The following is a 16,698-nucleotide window of genomic DNA, read 5'->3' on the forward strand; positions in this document are numbered from 1 at the left end:
TTTACAAAGTACATTTTAAGTAGAATAGTAGCCAAATGGCGTGCTTCCACTATGCAGTCCGGTACGGGTCGGGTCGGAACGGTTCGCTTATTTCAGTGTTTCCATTACCACGAAAGCGTACCGATCCGTACCGTTACCATGTCTGTAACCCTTCTGCTTGGGGTACCTAGCACACAGGACCGGCTCCAGGCTCTGCTCTCCGTTGTTGGTGAGGAGGCTGTGCAGCAGGAGCTCGATGGCGCTGTGCAAAATGAAAAGGTTTTCCAGCTGATTGCCTCAAAAATGGCAGAGTGGTTTCAACCGGACCGCGAGCCAGTGTCGCATTAAGCTGAAGAAGCTTGGAGTTGGATGTTATTTACTATTATTTGCTATTTACGCTTCAGCACGCACTTGAGGGTCCCCTTTGTACAGGGGGAACGCAAACTGACCCCAAAGCGACCCGACCCGTACCGCATAGTGGAAACAAGGCTTTAGTAGTAGCATGCTGCGTGTGTTGTACCTTGGATGCCAGCAGCTGCTGCTGGGCTGTGATCTGCTGCTGCTGTCGGGCAGCCAGATCCTGCAGCTCATTCAGCGTAACGTCCAGACGAGAAGCTGTCAGCTGCAACACACAGTCAGTCAGAGATCACCTTCACATGACCGCTAACTTCTGAGGCACATTGTCCAGTGCAACCCTCACATCAGCGCAAGTAGTAGTAGTAGCCGTGATGTGCAACTTCCAGCAATGTTCGCGGTTTTACCCCGCTTCCAGCCATTACACTAAGCCAAACCAATCTGGCTGTACCGGAAGCTATACACCTATCGGACATTGATTAAAAGTCTCTCACCCCATTCTCTAGACATCTCTCCACAGAAGCCTTCACCTGGTTCCTCTTCATCATCTGATCTGCAGCTCTGGATCCATCTGGACACAAACACATGGTGCTTGATAGTATGTTTTGGGAGAAGTCAGACCTGATTGATGCTGCATGAACTTGGAAGGGTCAGTCTTGTGCTATATGGTACCAGTGGGTTCAGAGAAAACATAGGAGATCTCAACATGGCACCAGTATGTCCACCAGTTTCCTTACAGGAACCATATAAAGAAAATAACACCTTAAAACCGACATGTTGTTTTGCACGTAGCTTAGGGTATGAATAGGACCTGGTTTCTTTGTTTGAGGTCTTTACATTTTGAACCACCCCACTGGCATGACCCTGAGGATACTGACATGGGTCTGTCACTTCAGCACCTCAGTACAAAATATACCAATAAGGACTTAATAAATCACAGTGAAATTTCATGCAGATGGTTATGGTACAGGAAAGATAATTCCTAATTAATCTTATCATTATCTAGTATCACCAGCATGACAAAGTTTCCACTTATCCAGTGAAGTAATCTGGTTTTGGTCTGCATACAAAATTGACTGTACTGTACTGTTTAGCAGCTTGAGTCAGGGCGGCAAAAAAAATTGCAATCTACATGCACACAGACGTGTGCACACACACACACTGTCACGCAATTGCACACTTGATTCCTTTCAGTCATAAGCTGATTACAGTCTGTGATTTACTGTAGTTATACGCAGGAGCTCCTCAGTCTGAGCTGCAGACCTTCCTGCTTATCTGCACCATCAGTACCGCGAAATACACACAAATAACTGAGCTTTAAATGCTCAAAAGATGGTAGCTGTGTGATGAAAGTATTTACACATCCCCCTTTTTATTGATCTGAGCTCAAAATCAGTCACAGTTTAACTTTGAGTTGTTTTCACCATCTTTCTAAAGAGAAATTTCCACATTTCTAACAGAGTTTGGTGCTTATGTACAAGTCTACCACATTCCTTACCACGATGGCTCCTGTCGTGTTAGCTCTTTTACAAACACACTAACAAACAGATAATATGCAACAACTTTACACGTAGGGATAAAACCACTACAGTTATTAGGACTTTTAATTCAAAGGTAAGTGTTAGAGCTTGATTGTTGGAAAATAACACGACAACAAGGACAAGATCTCAAACTGGCTTATCACCAACAACTACTTCCCTATACATTTTCTGAAACACACTAAGAATTAGTGTGTTTAATCATTTTTTAAATTAATTTCCACCGCCTGTGGTAGTGGAAAAGTGTTTCCTACCCGACTCTCGTCCGGGAGCTCTTTGGTGGCGCAGGATGTAACGTTCCTCCCCTCTCTGCTGCCCCCATCGCTGCAACACCTCCAACATACGCTCTCCTTCTCCAACAACACGCTCTATGGTTAGAAAAGAACATATTCTGTGACATATAGAATTCACACAACTATATTATGACGTAATTTCATCATTAGACTAAAAATATATGGAAAATAGTTGAATGATGTATCTGTTTTTTGATGTGTAATCCCTCTGACCAACAAGTTCAACTTGTCTGTGTCATATTTGGTGTCTATGATATACGAACCTCACATTGTGTCTACTGTTAGTACCACAAACCTTTAAAACCAATCTTACCAGTCTTTAACTAGTAAGCGCATATTATTTGGTCATCTCTGTTTCTGTTTTATTTAGCTGTTGTTTTTTGACATGATTATTCAAAATTTTACCTTTACTAATTTGAACTGGTTCTTAATCATACATACAGTGAGTGTCACTTTGACCATTGTACCTAGTTTGGGTATTTACTTATTATAGAATGTTATAATCAATATAACGGCCCTTCCCTGATCTTGTGAAAAGTTAAGACTTTTTAAAAAAAACTGTAGTTGAGGCCGTAGGAAACTCACCTGAGCCTCTCCACATCTCAGCCAGATAGCAGTCGGCCTCGCCAGGCTCCTTACAGAGCTCAACCACATCTCTGCACAGTGTCTCTGGCATGATGGGAACCTCAGTGAAGTGCTGCTCATTGTTGCTGAGGTACACAGTGAGGAACATCTTCAAACAGAGAGCAGATGACCCCGTTAGAAAAAAAAGAGCGAGGTCAAGTAAGGAGTCCAGGGTTCCTAAAATAAGATCTAAATTACAGATTAGTGATGCTTTAACATATTAAACATGAAAGAATTTCTCCGGTTGACCCAAATATTCTGGATCAGAACGTTTTTCTAAAAATCCTGTAGCATGGGTTAAAAAGCAGTTGGCATTGTTGTCGGTTTTCTAACTATCTGTGTTGAAACAATGTCGTAATAGTCCTTTAACAGATTGTATTGATAAGCAAACTGGTACGTAAAGCGATTAGCTCAATCCAAAGACGAGTTAAAAACAAAAACCTGCCTTCTTCACCTTTATGGCAGCTTTGAGTACTATTTAAGACTATAACAGATATTTGTGGACTTTATTCCCATGATGCATTAGGCCATCTGTTTCTCCAGCAGGGTACTGATAGGCCCATAGCCAGACTGCCTCTCACAGCCCGCCAACCTTCATGGAGGGAGTGTTCAGCATTTTCCAGCCTATTTTTATTCTGTGAAGAAGAACAAATACCGAGTGGCAGTGTCATCGGAGGCTGCTGAGCTTCATTTACTGTTCCCAGTGTATCTAAAGAACCAGGGCCAGCTGCAGCGAGGACTATAGCCTCTGGTACATGGGGCGCCTGCTCAACCCACTACGCCACGACCACCCTTAAGCTGCCTTCTTTAACCTTTCTGTTGTTTTTTTTCCTAACAGCTCTCAAAGAGTACAGTCTTATTGTGCTGTCCTTCGCATGCAGATTCAGTTGGTTTTTACTCCAGCTGAAATTAAGCTCAAATAAGAGGGAAGAAATAATACTTCTTATGCATGGGTGAAGAAATAGAAAAGAAAAACAAAGTGAATTTAAAGAGGAGGGGTAGAGCTTTTTTTCTTTAAACTAAATCATAAAGTTGACACACTAATGTGCTCACAAAGATAATTTGTGGTGATGTTTTTCATGTGTAATGTTGATAATTTTCATAAAGTTTTTAATTTATTCAGTTACCATATATGTTACATCCGATTCAGAGTCTAACTTAAAGGGGAAGTTCGTTTTTCTTAATCCTGGACCTTATTTCTGGCATAAAATACATTCATCTACTCAACAGTTTAGTGAAAGTCGGCGTCCTTCGGAAGATATTTAGATTACTTGTGTGTTGTTGTTAAGCGGGGCTATCGTGGAGCTTATAGTCAAGTCAAGTCAAATTTATTTGTATAGCACATTACATGTACAAAACAATTGCCTACATAAGTGCCTACATAAAATAAAAGCATTGCAGCGGGGAGTGTAAGAAGCATTAAAAATATGCAAAAAAATATGAAGAGAAATAAATAAAATAATTAAAATGAATAAAAACAAGCAGTAGTCTAGATAAGTTAAAACATACCGTGCAGATTTCATGCATAGACACACAAAAATGTTTTTAACCTGGATTTAAAAATGTCTACATTTGGTGAAAGTTTAATCTCCACTGGCAGTTTGTGTGTTTATGTGAAACAGATATCATACCTCAAAGATAAACTCCGATGATTGTGCTACTAGGAAAAGATGTTACAACTATCTCTGACGATGGTAATCCATCCAGAAGTACGTCTGTCAAAAGTTCAACTTGTTGAACTCCTAAATGTATTTTAGTAAGAGAGAGTTTTGAGAGCAAAGAGTCTGTTATACAGATGTCATTGAATCCGTTGCAAAAATTCTCAGCTGCAACAAGACAAAATTCAATTAAAATAAAATGAAACGCGTCCCTTTTCAATCATGACTGCACATGCCACCTCCACATTACATCCACCATGTTCTGCAACGTCAAAAAGTTCTGTTTACGACCAGAAACACCTTTTTCCAGGTACTATCTTCCAAAACCAAACTGATACACTGTCAACATAAACATATGTATCTTTATTTATCTGACACAAAGCAGCATTTTGTCAGGCTTTGGAAAAACATTACATTATGGTCATTTTGCAGACGCTTTTATCCAACGCGACTTACAATAAGTGTGTTCCACATCGGTAGGCAAAAGAACTTCAGGTCACAAGAAATCATAAGTGCTTCCAAAAACCAAACAGCTAAGAGCATAACTAGTGCTAGCGTAAGTGCGGTAAGTTAGGTACCTAGACAAAAAACACTATAGTCACCACCAAAGAGCTTAAAGAGGTTTTTGATCTCTTTCATCAAAGCCCTTTAATGCTAGTTTTTACACACTCGTGAAGTCATGGATGGGTTGTGCTGCAGCTTAATCTCTACAGTGTTTCCCTTTGTGACTCCTAATTACTCTGAGAGAGTTTTTTCAAGGTAAAACTCACTTTGTCAGCTCTTTCCAAGTTCAGTCAAACTAAAAGGTTACCAGACGGCCACAGAGGACGCCATGCTGTTCAGCTGCAAAATTAGGTGCCACATCCAAAATAGCATTGTTAAATGCTTCAGCCCATTAGTTCTTAAAAGGTGGCTCATGGGAGATTATTCTTGCTACTGTCAGCAACCAATGTCCTTGTCAACAGAAAATCCAAATAAACATATCTTTAAATCTCTCTTTATTCAAAATATTCAGTAGATGCTATAAGTGAAGCAGCGACAATCCTTGACAAAGATGAATTAGTCTGTGCGAGATGTAGCCACCCAGCCAGCGTGCTGTCCCACATACAGCAGAACGAAAAGTGGAGCAGCACCGTCTTCCTTCAGGTTCATGCAGACGAAGTGGGTCACTGCCGTCAGTCACTGCACCAAGGTCAACCAAGAAATACCTCAGCCAATCAGAGACTGGGGAGGTGAGGTATGTCCCTCAGGACGCCAAACACGCACGAGGAGTGAGACAAATGAGGCTGCTCATCGAACCCCAATGAGTAAAATCAGAAGGGCTCTAAAAAAAAAAAAGAAGGGTTTACTTGGCACAGTGGGCTTATAAATGAATCCTGAAACAAAATGAATCCTGAAATGATGTCAGTGATAAAACTACACTACTGATAAAAAATAAAAATACAGCTCACACCAGGAAAAAAGGTGTCTGAAATGCATCCCTTACATGCACTTGTGATTAAGGCTGAAATCACTGATTGCTGATATGCTGTTAAGGTAACTGAGGATATTCCTTTTTTTCCCAGGCAGGAAAAAAAAAAGTAGTTTCAGCCATGAGAATGAACAAACACAGACTCAAGCACACAGACGCTGTGTGAAGGATATTTAACATTAAACAATGATCAAACATAAAGGCAAGTTTAAAGATTTTATGTCTCATCTATGTATGTAGGGTATTCAAAAAGTTGGTAAGTGATAGTCTCTGATACTAGCTCTGCTGGGTTTATATTCTCTGAACATATCACAGATGTATTTTGGGCCTAAACCGTTCTGGGATTTGTAAACCATCAGCAGGCTTTTAAAATCTATTCTGTGACTGACTGGAAGCCAGAGTAAAGATTTTAAAACTGGTGTGATGTGTTCAGATCTCTTAGTCCGGGTTAAAACTCTAGCAGCAGCGTTCTGGATGAGCTGCAGATGTTTAATGCTCTTTTTGGGAAGTCCAGTTAGAAGAGCATTACAGTAATCGAGTCTACTGGAGATGAATGCATGGATGAGTTTCTCCTGGTCTTTTTGGGAGAGGAAACCTTTAATTCTGTTGATATTTCTGAGGTGGTAAAAAGCTGCCTTGGTGACAGCTTTGATGTGGCTGCTGAAAGTCAGATCTGAGTCTATCAACACTCCGAGGTTACGAACCTGGTCAGTGATTGTAAGGGCCCGAGTCTCAAGATATTTACCAACGCTGACCCTCTTCTCTTTGCTCCCAAACAGAATGATCTCAGTTTTGTCTTCATTTAATTGTAGAAAATTCTCTCTCATCCAGGTGTTTACTTCCTCCAGACACTGACACAATACGTCTGCTGGGCTGCAGTCGTCCGGTGACACATAAAGTTGTGTATCTTCTGCATAACTGTGATAATTGATGTTAAAGTTCTGCAATAGCTGACCCAAAAGGGAGCATATACAAGTTAAACAGAAGAGGTCCAAGAATTGACCTGATACACCGTCTGGGATACTGTCTGATTGGGATAGTTCGCCTCTTTTGACATGAAGCTGTATGACATCCCATATTAGCAATATCATTTATTAAATTTGACTTACGTTTGACGCTATTTTCTTTCCCTTCATATCACTGCGTGCTGCCGACAGCTGCACCTGTTACGGTGTTTACTGCTCGGTCTGCACTTCAGTCTGCACGGTTTACACAGCACGCAGTGATACGAAGGGAGAGAAAATAGGGCCAAGCGATTGTGAGGTCTGACTTTTTCTGTTGAACGATTTTGTGATGCAAATATATTACTCTTTTGAACGCATATTGTTTTGAGAAGCAAAACGCTTTATTTTTGTGGCCCCAGCCGACTACCTTTGTCAACAAAAAACGAGGCTGGAACTCGGCTCACAGGACGCAGCAGGGGGCAAGTCAAATTTAATAAATGATACTGCTAATATGGGATGTCATACAACGTCTTGTCATAAGAGGCGAACTATCCCTTTAAGACTCACAAAGCACCTGAGGGTGGTCCAGTGCACCAATCTGTCAGCAAGTCAGCAGACCAGGGCCTTGTTAAAGTCCTGAGACTGCAGCCCTTAATCCAGCCAGGAATTAGCACAGCATTACACTGCTTAATACCACCAAGCAGCCCCCCCACCCCCTCGCCATGAAAGAGGAAACGACTGATCCAGCCACAGTCTAACAGACAATAGTAGCTCCTTTTAAACCAGGAGACTCATCAACATGGAGCCGTCACCTAAACCTGTTACTGATCAGTCAGGTACTGGGACATCACATCTATCACATGTATTAGTACAGACCGCTCAGTGGGTCCACCTTAACCAAAAATAAAATACATCTCTCATATATATACATATATACATATATTTCACATTAGAATAAGTCTGTAAGTGTTCTTGCATTTGAACAAATGAATACTCCTTATGCCTGCTTGTTGCCTGTCAGAGCTGCAACCTCAACGCTTCCAGATGATGACTCAAAAAGCTTCACAGTAGCAAGTGTCAAATAAAGTCAAACACTGGGAGCTGACATTCAATGTCTGATCAGATTGAGAATTATATTTCAGCACTTCTGGAATACAATTCTGATTATCATTTTAGAAGCTATGTGTTTTATCTGAAAAGGGTTTTGTGTAGAACAATGTTTATATGTTTCACTCAACACGGTTACATGCAAGGTTCTGTTACAGCTGAAGTGGGCCATTTTACTGGACTGCTGTTCTTGTTCCAGCAGGGGAGCAGAATGGAGTTTGGGGTTTAAATGCTGTGGACCGTGTGAAAAATGTTTAAGACATTCTGCTGCTTATGAGGGAGATCATGGTACATGTGAGTACAGCTGAACTCACTGCACAGAAGTTGTCTTTATTTTACAAGAATGATGATTTTATCGATGACACTGTGGTTAATAAAATCTAGATTTTATTAGAGCTGAGCGACAGTCTGGAAATGCTTTATGTGAATGGTAGTTGACACAGTCTTAATGGGCTGATTTGCAGTTTCCGACACATTTAGCCGTATAATGCGAGACAAAAAATGGATGTGAAGCTGCTTTATTAGGGATTCAGCTGTATTCATTTGCACTTTATTAAATGAAGTGTGAAAATTGAAAAGATTGAATTTTAGAGCATGTGCAGAAAGCCTAAGCCCATTTGAATTAAGTCATGTATGTATGTGCAGGAGCGATGCAATACCCAGCCACATTATCTGGGTGTGTTGAGAAGCTTGACCGTGTACAATTTCAGGTGGACATGTTTACATACAGTTTAAAAGTCTGGTGTTGGTCGGACTAACACAATCATTTGTTTTTCTCCGGTATCAAATAAGGGCTGCACTGGGGTGTAGTTGTTAGCACTGTTGCTTCACAGCAAGAAGGTTCCTGGTTTAAACACTGCCCTATCTGTGCATATGGGGGTTGTCTCTAGGTACTCCATCTTCCCACTGTCCAAAAACATGCCTCTTAGGTTTCGTGGTGATTCTAAATTGACCGCAGGAGTGATTGTGTGTGGTTGTCCGACTCTGTGTTGGCCCTGTGATGGACTGACGACCTGTCCAGGTTGTATCCCACCAACTGGGATAGCCCTGCAGCCCCCCTGCGACCCTGAATTTGATTAAGTTGGTATAGAAAACCATCTTGTAAGCATGCTTTGTAATAATGATAAAAAAGATAACTAATTCAATTTTAGATGTAAAACAACAAAGCTGCAAGTTTGAGAGATAGAGACTGTTCAGACCTGCAAATACCTGGGGGTGGTGCTGGATAATAGACTGGAGTGGTCTGCCAACATAGAAGCAGTGTACAGGAGGGGCCAGAGCCGTCTCTTTTTCCTGAGAAGTCCTATCTGCAGTGATATGATATGCATGTTTTATCACACTATCGTTGAGAGTGAACTGTTCTATGCTGTTGTCTGCTGGGGGAGTTGCACTACAGACAAAAACTGTAGGCGCCTGGACAAACTTGTGAAAAAGGCTGGTTCTGTTGTAGGCAGAAGGCTGGACCCTCTCAGTGCTGTGGTGGAGAAACGGATGAGGAGGAAATTGTATTCTGTTTTGGAGAATAATAAAACATCCACTCCACAGCAGGACAGAGGAGCAGCTGCAGTGAGAGGCTCATCTCTCTGCGCTGCAGGACTGAGAGGTTCAGGAGGTCCTTTGTCTCCACAGCCATAAGGCTTTTTAACAGTGACTGCTGACATGTTCTTCTCAAATTTATTAATTAAGTCATTTATTATTATTATTAGTGTTATTATTATTGTAAATATTTTTTTTTTTAGCTACTTGACTAATTTGAATTTGGATTAATAAAGTATTTTTCTAATCTATTCCATTCTATTCTATTTAAATAAGAGGACGCATCATAAATTCAAATTGTGATCTGTAAACAACAGAATTTAAAAGAGAAGGAAAAAAACTGAATGGAAATTGCTTTTGGAGTCAGAAAGCCTCACGTAAAACTGAACATATATTTTACGGTTTGTCCAGTGAATGATTTCTGTTTTCATTTGGTCCTCGTGTCTGTTCTATTTCTGCTTGGGGAAACATGGTGGCAGCTGGCACGCTGCAGGTCACATCCCATGTGTTTTGTAGGCAGCGTGGACAACTGGAGCCATATGGCCGACATCTCCACGTGATGCACCAATACTAGATTAACCACACACACACGCACACACACACACACACACACACACACACACACACACACGCACTCACACTCAATACACACACACTAAACCCTGCCTGCTGATCAGAATTCTACCACAGTCAACAACATAAACACAGGATATTTTCAAGCTTTTGTTGTTGAAAGGACATCAGATTGGCAGTCAGCTTCATGTTTTAATCCTTCATCGGGATTATTGTCACATAATTAGAAGTCACTGCTTAGCTCAGCTTTTTGTCAAAGCCTGGCATGTTACTGTGATGTTGGTGTTATTCACCAACAATGGATAAAACAATCTGGCCTTCCGCCCTAGTTTATATTGGACACCATCTAAACTTTGAAGAGTACTTAGCATCATCAGCATGTTGCACGGTGCCCGAAACAACTTCTCAGGTAAATATGCTTATACGACTTCGTACTAATTCATCCATTTACATTTCAGAGAGAAATATTCACAGCTTTAATCAGATATTTTATAATAAATCATAGCTTCCAGTCACACCACGCCTTCTTATCAAGTTAAATGCTTTGTTAAAGGCTTGTTTGCCCTTTCTTGAAATTGAAGTATATTTAAACTCCTCAGATGATTTTATTTAAATAACTGTTCGAGGCCCTGTACTTTTCAAAGAAAAAAATGTGCAAAAAGACTAAATTACTCTTTTTTTTTTTCCCTTTCGTAAACATCTCACATCTCACAGGTGAGAAATCTGGCCACATGACTGGGAACTGATGCATCAAACCAGCCATGGCAAGATTTAAATGCAGGGCTTTTACTTTAGTAGGAGTCTGAGTACACTGGTATACTTCTACCAGCAGTAGTAAGAGATGTTGGCACTTATTCTGTCGCTGGTCATCAAAAGAATAATCTCATTTCAAATGTTCAAACATTACCATCCACAATGTTGAGAGACAGACAATACTTTGAAGTGTGCACACATGCTTCCAAAACGCTTTGCAGCTTGTAGTCAGACTGTATGAATAGACAGTAAATCTAAAGTATGCACCGTTTAGTCATGTTACAAACTTGTACACCCTGTCTGGTAATACTTTGATTGTCCTTGTTATGTATCATCGTGGTTTTAATATTCAGATTACAAATACTATTTTCAAAAGGATTTTCTTAAAAGCCATCTGTAATTTGTTCATTTCTTTGAACTTTGATTTTAAAGACAAAAGTACAACATTTTTGACAACATGAACTTATCGAATTTGATGCAGCAGCACACTAAAAGTTGTGATAAAAGTGTGTAGATATATGGCTTCCTCCTTTTTAATACGGTTTCAGGTTACATTTCTGGATGCAGCCGTGGACTGTGTCAAGTGAAGATAGTTTTCCAGGGTCCTCCTGAGCCCATGTGACTACACAGATCATGGACGCAGTTACTCATGCAGTGTTGCCTGAGGGCTCAAAGGTCACACTCATCCAATGGTGGTTTCTGTCCTTGGTCTGTACACAATGAGGTTGCCCCAGACTCCCTGAATCTTTTCACAATATTTTGCTCTGTAGATGCATATAAGCTAAAGTTCTTTGAGAAATCTGATTGAGATATTGTTATTTGTTTATTCATCTGTTTTGAGCTGATGGCACATCCTTGCTGGTAAAGATGAAAGCCTTTAGCTTTGGTGGATGCTCCTTTTAAACCCAACCCTGACAAATCACCTGTCACACCGTTACTTGTATATTCTTCAAGGTTCTTGTCTTTTAGTCTTACTTTGCCATATTTTTTAGTGTTGCTTGAATATAATTCTCATTTATATTTTCCTAATACAATAACGCTGATCAGAGAACTCACTGAAAATCACTCCCTTTGTACTGTTTTAATAAGTAAAGTTTGCAATGTGTGTAATATGACATACCTGGTTATTTGCATCCCTTTACGATTCCAACATTATCCAGAACTGTTAATCTGTGCTGGAGTGTTTTTGATACCTCTGCTAAGTCTTTATCACTTCTGTTTTAAGGAGTATCATGTTACCACTCCCCTAGCCACTCATAGCACACAAATCAGGCTATAAAGGCTCCTAAAATATCAGTATGAATGAGCTTTGGCAGAAAAGCTGGGAAGACAGTTGTGTAACACAGCTGCAGATTTAATTAAATACTGAGGCATTCAACCAACTGCCGTACTTTAGGGATGAGTTCCCCGGAATGGCACTGAAACATGCCACACTGAGCACAGTTTGGTTCAACTTATCCAGACCAGGAATAAAAAGCAGATTATCATTTGTCAGCTTTGGCCTTGTGCCTTTTTACAAACCAACCAAAACCAATCAACAGGAGTAAGAAGTTTCTGGGGCTGGTAATCAACTTTTGGAGCTACACACAGGGAAATCAGACTCTGTTGATTTGAAAGCAGGTCACTGCAATTTACTGAAAGTCATGTGCTGAACTTACACATACTAAAGTCATGTGATTTATCTTCTCTGATCTCATAAAAAGCTCACCAACAAATTAGCTGTGAGTTCCTGTTGGCCAGTGTTACAAAAATATTACCACAGGTGCAGGTTTGATGTTTCTTGCATTCATGTGGTCACACTCAACATTCACACTCTGCTGCGCTCAACAGGAAAACACAGCAGGATTCACGTGTAACAAACCACTGAGAAGACCACAGAGTGAAAAAGCGAAACCGCTTGCAGTTTTTGGTTGTACGGTGAACGTTAAAGCCTTGCGGTGCTGCCTGTATGAAAACAATGCAATTTAAATGTGACCAATGAAAGAGAATGGGAATAAAGTCAGCGTGAAAAATGTCAGCACCGGGGGGAGAGTTTGAATTAACATGAAGGTTACAAATGCTTCAGTCGTTTTACGCCTGAGGAATGCTAAACTAATAGTCTATCTGTATGACCTTGGGCATTGTGTTCGTGTGTGTGTGTGTGTGTGTGTGTGTGTGTGTGTGTGTGTGTGTGTGTGTGTGTGTGTGTGTGTGTGTGTGTGTTTCTGGTCACTGTGGCAACAGTTACCAAGCAGCACAGTGAGCTCCACTGAGCCCTACCTGCAAGATGATGAGGACACAGTATAATAAGCAGGGTGTGCTTTCTTTTGCCAGAAGCAGCTGTGAAACATATCACCATCCTTTCAATGCCTGTGTCACTCTCAGACAAATCTGGAGTCCACACGCACGGAGAGATCTGCAACAAATTCTCCCTCAGCTGAGAGATACAAAGAGGTCTGCTCACAAAAACTTCCTCTACTTGTGCTGTAAAGAAATCACGATGCAGAAAGTAAAATGTACTATATCGAGAACAATGAAAAAGCCTGTAAATGGTGACACTGGTAAGAGAAGCTCAGCTCACGGTTTCCTCATTGATCAGCTCTTTATTTCCTCAAACACACCTCGTCAAGTTCCTCTGCCATTTATCTTTTAACAAGCAGCAACGGGGGAAAAGAAGCAGCTTAAAAACAAACACACATCATTCCTCATTCCTCTGGACAGTTCCCACCTCTGCAGATCTGCAGGAGACGCAGACCAAAACAAGAGAAGTGTGACATTACAAAGGTCCAGAAGGAAACCACGACATCACTCTTAAATCAAACCTGCCACTGCAGTGAGAATGAAAAAAAAAAAATAATAATAAAATCAACTCTTTATAGGAGTAGCTATGCAGAATGAGCACAATGGTACAACTGGAGTTGTCTGCTAATAGTAATGATGTATATATGAAGCTGATCTCAGAGGATCAGATATTGTTTGTTGTGGGCAGTTTCAGTGACAAACAGAAAACTGCTTTATCGCCTCTCAAAACCAAATGTTTTATGTCACCAGAACAACATTGCTGCTGGATGCCCCGACCTGCACTGCCCGAGGTCGTATTATCATTTATTAAATCATTTCAAATCTCGTCCAGACTCTTTTCTTTGTTATACGTAACGGTTGAAATGTCTACCACCAGACTCACTCACTGGTATGGTATCTTGGTATCTTATTTACATGATTAGTTTTGGTCTACTTTTTATTGCTTCATTTCAGCAGATTTATACCACAAAAAACAAGTAGTTACTATGTTAGCTTCCAGGCTACCTGTTCTCACAGCCTCACTGGACTAGGATAAGCAGCATTAAAGTACACAGATCAGTTGCAAAAATACTGATCCCAGAAAAACTAATTTAAGGTAATTCGTTGTGACTTTGTGTGAAATTCGTCACAATGAATATGTTTTCCCTGAATTACACTCCCTCTAAGCAATCATTTCCAATAATGTTGGCGTGACAAATGTCTTGTAAATTTGGCGTATAAACTGCTCCATGAATATCTCTGTAACCTGTTAAACTGTACAGGAGAGTTATTTTTATTTAATTTTTTTAACTTAGATATTCCCCAGTTAAAATGTTCAATCGGTTCTGGTCAGGTACTGACCTGATTTAAAGTTGTGGAAAATAATCAAATCTGCGGCTTACTGCTTCTGATGATGGGGGTGAGTGGATATTAACAGTAGAATATGTGATTTTACACTCACCGGCATCATGTTGGTTTATCTCCGCTCTGTCGCATCCACACTGCAGCTGAGAGCATCAAACCAGCCTCCTCAGCGGTTCGGTTCTTTCTGTCCGACCCACTGCCATCACATCTATGACTATCTCTAAAAATTTCAGCTCCTTTTGGACCTGTTGCAGTAAGCCAGCGGGCCTCTTCACCTGTCCGCTGTCCGGATCCACCACTGGGGCGGCGAGAAAAAAGGATGATTTCAGAGAGAAGCTGATAGAAACGGCGTCTGTGGCGGATGGGATGAGCAGAGCCGAAAACAAAGCGCGGCGGGTGGAGCTGAACCTGCCGCCCTGCTGAGCTCTAATCCTGCTCTGCATCCGAGATCAGTCCGCCTGAGCGCGTGTCTGGAGCGTTCAATCAAGACGGGTCGTGAACAGGAACATCACCGGTAAGAACAAACTTCCGGTACATTTCTTTCAAAATAAAAAGAATCAGATCCAGTACACTGGAAAAAATGCCCCTCCAAAAATAAGTTAAAAAAACAACAAATACGAGACGTTTTTGCTTGAAATAAGCAAAAAAATCTGCCAATGGAACTAGTGAAAATCGGCTTGTCAAGATTTCTTCAAATAAAATGTGATATTTTGGACTTTTGAGTTAAAAGTGATATTGAAATTAGCTTAAAAACCTCTTCAAATGAAAAAAAAGCTTGTTTCATGTGAAATGACTCAAAACAAGATGTTTTCAAGACTTTTTCACTTAACAAGATATTCAAGATGTATTGTGTTAAAACAAGTCCCTATCTCTTGCTGAAATGGTACTTGTTAGGCAATTGTGTCTTATATCAAGTGTAATGAGATACTCAATGAGACAAATATACTTGGTAAGATTTAGATTTTTTCCAGTGTAGCTTGATTAGTCAAAGTCACAAGTATAGGCCGTAAGGTGAACCTCGAAAACTCCTTCAGAACACCAGGCTTGTTCCGCGCTCTCCGAACCAAACACGCTTCAGCTCATAAAAAGATTTGAGTTATGTTGAGGTTTAAAAAAAAGTTTCGCCGCTCAGAACACAGTACTTTTTTAGTTCGCAACGTTTAAAGGAAACACCCAGCTGGGGCCTTTCTGTGTGGAGTTTGCATGTTCTCCCCGTGTATATTCTATTCCATTTGTATCATTTCTTTTATTATGGTTATGTATATAAGTTTATGCCGGTTGATGTGTATGCCCTACTTGTTTTGATTTTGTTATGTGTTGTATAGTTATTAGTGAATAAATCAGTAAATGAATACCTGAATGGTAAATGGCTAAATTGGCTCAATTCAGAAATACATGAATGAGCATTATCGTTGATAATTATTATTTTATGTTCACTTTAAAATTATATTTTGCGAGATTCCTTTCTGTAGGTTAGTTTTGACAGCACCAGGCAGGTTGTCATTTTTCCAATTTGTTGTCGTAAATCGGCAACGTGATTGGTCCAGCGCGGTCACGTGGTGTCTTGTGACGTCAAAATCGTCATTCAGCCTTGCGGAAAATATCTTCAGAAAACGTCTCGGTTTAAAAAAAGTACAGGATTCTGTGACGCGAAACTTTTTTTATATGTGCAAAATAAGTTGGTCATTTTTATCAGCTAACGGGCATGTAGTTCGGAGAGCACGGAGCGAGCCTAAACGAAAACGGGGTTCACCTTACGGCCTAGTTTTTATATAGCACATTTCATGTACAAAACAATTCAAAGTGCTTTACATAAAATAAAAGCATTGCAGCAGGGAGTGGAAGAAGCATTTAAAATACATGAATGAATATAAAGAGAAACAAATAAAATAATTCAAATTAATTTAAATACAAGCAACAGTCTAGATAAATTAAAAGATACAGTGCAGATTTCATGCGAGAAAATAAATAAACATGAGAAAATAAATGTTTTTAACCTGGATTTAAAAATGTCTACATTTGGTGAAAGTTTAATCTCCACTGGCAGTTTGTTCCACTTGTTTGCAGCATAAAAGCTAAATGCTGCTTCTCCGTGTTTAGTCTGGACTGGACCAGCTGACTAGCCTAGCAAGCCAGACCCATACAGCAAAAGGCTGTACAGGGGTCTAGTGCAGCTGGATAGCAGTGTGGGCGGGATAAACGGTTGTCTGTCAAGTTGCCTCTGCACTCAACGCCACGCAATAG

General features: G+C 40.4%; 1 protein-coding gene across 1 annotated transcript in view; it reads right to left on the reverse strand.

Moving 5' to 3' along the window:
• The window catches only part of LOC142379021 (apoptosis-stimulating of p53 protein 2-like), a 31,899-nt gene extending 16,987 nt beyond the window's left edge, over positions 1 to 14,912 (reverse strand). The window contains exons 1-5 of the mRNA XM_075464082.1: positions 14,552 to 14,912; positions 2,750 to 2,897; positions 2,126 to 2,239; positions 828 to 904; positions 500 to 601 (exon numbers count right to left, since the gene is read on the reverse strand). Of these exons, the coding sequence (XP_075320197.1) occupies positions 500 to 601; positions 828 to 904; positions 2,126 to 2,239; positions 2,750 to 2,897; positions 14,552 to 14,560 (450 nt within the window). The 5' untranslated portion in view covers positions 14,561 to 14,912. The remainder of the gene's footprint in view (positions 1 to 499; positions 602 to 827; positions 905 to 2,125; positions 2,240 to 2,749; positions 2,898 to 14,551) is intronic.
• Positions 14,913 to 16,698: the final 1,786 nt, after the last annotated feature.

The sequence above is a fragment of the Odontesthes bonariensis genome, chromosome 4 (assembly GCF_027942865.1).
Source record: "Odontesthes bonariensis isolate fOdoBon6 chromosome 4, fOdoBon6.hap1, whole genome shotgun sequence".
Classification (NCBI taxonomy): domain Eukaryota; kingdom Metazoa; phylum Chordata; class Actinopteri; order Atheriniformes; family Atherinopsidae; genus Odontesthes; species Odontesthes bonariensis.